We start from the raw sequence: 3,708 nt of genomic DNA, 5'->3' as shown, positions 1-3,708 counted from the left end.
GAAAGAGAACAAAATTGTCTGTGGGCATAAATGTTTTGGCTTGATATATATTTTTAGTGAGAAAAGTTGTTTATTATGCAAGGACAATAAAATGAAAAATAAAGCAAAAAATAGTTACTTCATAGTTACTTGAAGAGGAAGTTACATTAGCAGATATATGGCCAGATGTTAAGAAATTAGTACAAACTTTGATGTCTCAGTTCTTTTCTTATGCAAAATGAAGTCAGTCAGGAGAAGAACTATTGACATAAAATTGGAATAAAGGAAAGGAAACTAAACTGTGCAGATTTATTTTTTGGTGCAATTACTCAAATTTACAGTTGAAATAATCATTTGCTATGTTTCTGATTAATATAAATATAAGTGACTACTGACTAGAAAAAGATAAAAATATTTTGGACTAGTTTTTGGTAAAATGCAGATTTGGGTACAATGAGATTTCTTCAATTTTGCTGAAATAACTTAGTCTGCACGAAGAAACAATTTTTAAAAGGTAAAATATTTAATTTTTATAAATCAGAATTAATATTTTAATTTTTAAAAATGTGTTTCAGAATTTACTTCTGCTTTGTTTTCAGAAACATACTAAATACTCTAATATGGAATAAAACAATTTGGTTTCGAATGAACAAAACTTTTTATTTGGTCCAATTCAATATTTTTGCTTGAACTTTACCATTATTCAAGTGTTCTACAATGTCTGTCAGACAAAAATGTTCATTTTTTTCATTTCTTAGAATTTCTTTTCGGTTGAGCCATCAGCTAGTCAGAGTGCTGTGTGAAACACACACAATTAAATCCTGCTTCTGTGTAGTTCATTTAGTAGTGCATTTAATGGAGGTCACTCAGAAATCTCCAGTGATGAGATACAATGTTCTGCACACATTCGTCTAGTCTCCTTGCAGAAGAACAAATTTGTTATCTTCTTGGTATCTTCCAGACAAAAGGGATGAAGTTCTTGTTGAACTTTCTCTAAGAGGTCATATGTCCCAGGTATGGAAGAAGAAAGAATGTGTAAATGTGTTTGATGTAAATTGCGTAACAGGATGCCAACTTTGGGATATGTATCACCTGTGACAGACACGTCAGACACCTATTTTTCAGCTCTTGCAAATATTCTGGACTCTGTCATATCACAAAAATCATATGTGTACTGTGATGTCTAAAACACAACTTGAAAACTTCTAAATTGAGATTTATCTCTCTAAATGCACAGGACTAACAGCTCCTCCTGGAGGCAGCTCATCAGCCACACTTTTCACAAAATAAAGCAGTAAAATCCAAAGTTTTTCATACAATTAATTATCAAAGACAAAGGGGTAAGTTCTAATACTAGGCCACTTAACTAAAAAGCCTGTAATTGCATATGAAGCACTTGAGAGTCCCATTACAGTAGGAACAGGCAAAGTAAGGTGAAAAACAATTTAAAAGAATTTAAACACTAGGCTCGATATTATTCAACATTTTTGGAGAGTTTCAGGAAGGTTTTAAAAAACTCCAATACCTGTTCACAAATCTATGTAAAGCTTAACTGATTCTCAACTTGCCTGAAAGCTGTCAGACTTGACATTTCTTTGCCTTAACTTCTTAAAAGAAGAACATATATTTTACTGTCCCATTTTCACACTATTTAGCACTTAGGTGATAAAATGCCAAAGGCAAGGTAAAACTTCAGTACAGGCTTTTTTCCTAAGCCATGTTATAATGTCTCTGTACTGAAAGGTACATAGTTCATACATTTAGCACAGCCCAGTACAGCGTCTTGGTACAATGAAACAAGCTAATGACAAAACAGGCATCTCAAAAATGTCTTTCCAGAAGGAGCATTGCAGAATTAACTCTACTGGAACCGTAACATGTTCTCATCACTCTGAACTACATCTCTACTTTAAGGAGATATAAATAGAATATACAGTAAATAGTACACAATATATACAACGTATTTAATAGCATATATTATTTATTAGTAAATTAAACAGCATCAGATCATTTGGCCCCAGTGGTGATGTGTTGGAACAGCCCTTTGCACGCCTTGGTGTGCACCAGCTCGCCAAAAGCATTCCCAGATGCAGCTCAGGAGATAGTAAGGAACCATTTCCAGAAAACAGTCTGGATATCCTGACAGCCCTGGACAAGAGAGTTGGTCTATCCCATACCAGGAGGCCACAGTGGCAGAGGACATCTTTAATTTGCTGTCAGGCAGAGCCCGGGAGTGCAAATCATAGGTGCTGATAGCCAGTATATGCCTTAGCGTACCCTGCAGGCCTTGTTCCCAGCACATGCCCTATAAATGTTTCCTGCCCTCCAGTCCCCATTTTAGGCCACTCACCAACTTGCCCGAAGACCTACGGAGTTGCAGTGTCTTCCTATCACCTACATGTCCAGGCTTCCTCTGGGTGAGCTAGACCCTCCACGAGGATGGTGCACACTTAAAACTGGCAGGGCATGTGCTGGGGGAGCCATGCTGCCTTTGTTGATGAGGACGTCCCTGGTCCTCATCCCTGATGAGGACGTGTCCTGGACTGGACATGATTTAGACAGCATACATCACCCCATATCAGAACTAAGTGATGAACACTACCCAGCCAAGGCTGTATTAAGCCATTCCCTCACAATAAACAAAGCAATACTTCAGGCTGCTTCACTTCTGTCAAATCCAACTGCTCTTTAACATTTCATTGTTGTTCCAGAGAGGTGACAACAAGGATAAAATATCAGTATATCTTAACTGAGGTTAACTCTGATTAACTACCACTCTTAAATAGTCATCACCTGTTTGCAGTGTTGGCTTCATTTTCCAGCAAAATAACAGGCAAAATAGTCAATAGGAAGTAATTTCTGTATGACACAGGTATTCAGGTCAAAAGAACAAAACAGGATTCAGGATCTAAAAAGTGCTTTATCATTAACCACAAGGTGGCATAAAAATAAACCAGAAACTATAGAAATACATATTCTGAACAAACATGAGGTCTGTACTAAACCACCCAACCATCAGAAATTTAGAGGTGTAAGAACTGCAAAGTTTTCTCTCTGAAATGAAGCAGAATGGCAGATACCTGATTAACTTTCCAAATGGGTATATATCTGTGCTCGTCTCAATCCCCTCCCCATAGTTTTGCTCTCATAAGGAACAACAAAATACATCACTTGATGAGATTTTCCTGTTTGTGATGCTCTCCAAGGTACAGAAAACAGAATATGATCCTAAAAGTCTCTAGAACAGACAGGAGATTCAAAAAGGATTGTTTCTTTAGCCCGAGAAATTCCATGTCTGAAAGCAACTATTTAACAGAAGTTACTAATGGAATGATAATTAATTTTCTTAGGGACAAAAAAAGAAAGAAGTTCCTAATCAAATGACTGACTGCATTCTTACAACAGCCTTTGCTTTTATGAAGAGAAACAAGGTACTTAAAGTTATTATGGGCATACAGGTATCAATTACCCAGGCCATGCGCTTTCTTCTCTTTCAGAGGTGCTAACAACGGTATTCATTTTCTGGAGATCACTTCTTTGAAAGCATTTACAATTCCTTGCTATGATTTCTAACCCAGCTCTCCAGGAGAGAAATCGAACCATCTCAGATAGCCTAGTACTCAGCAGAATGCCTTCAAATCTGATACTGAAAATGTGTGGGGTCAGTGGGTAAAAACCACACAGCACGTTTGTTTAATCCCCCTTCTGAAGAAAGTTGGACAGGATGGC

General features: G+C 37.0%; 1 protein-coding gene across 1 annotated transcript in view; it reads right to left on the bottom strand.

Annotated features, from left to right (window-relative positions):
• MYOM2 (myomesin 2) overlaps positions 1-2,499 on the bottom strand; it is a 58,968-nt gene extending 56,469 nt beyond the window's left edge. The window contains exons 1-2 of the mRNA XM_010133337.1: positions 2,378-2,499; positions 1,175-1,204 (exon numbers count right to left, since the gene is read on the bottom strand). Of these exons, the coding sequence (XP_010131639.1) occupies positions 1,175-1,204; positions 2,378-2,499 (152 nt within the window). The remainder of the gene's footprint in view (positions 1-1,174; positions 1,205-2,377) is intronic.
• Between the last annotated feature and the right edge of the window lie 1,209 nt (positions 2,500-3,708).

The sequence above is a fragment of the Buceros rhinoceros genome, unplaced genomic scaffold (genome assembly GCF_000710305.1).
Source record: "Buceros rhinoceros silvestris isolate BGI_N320 unplaced genomic scaffold, ASM71030v1 scaffold9053, whole genome shotgun sequence".
NCBI classification, from domain to species: Eukaryota; Metazoa; Chordata; class Aves; order Bucerotiformes; family Bucerotidae; genus Buceros; species Buceros rhinoceros.
This window is presented reverse-complemented; position numbering and strand designations above follow the sequence as displayed.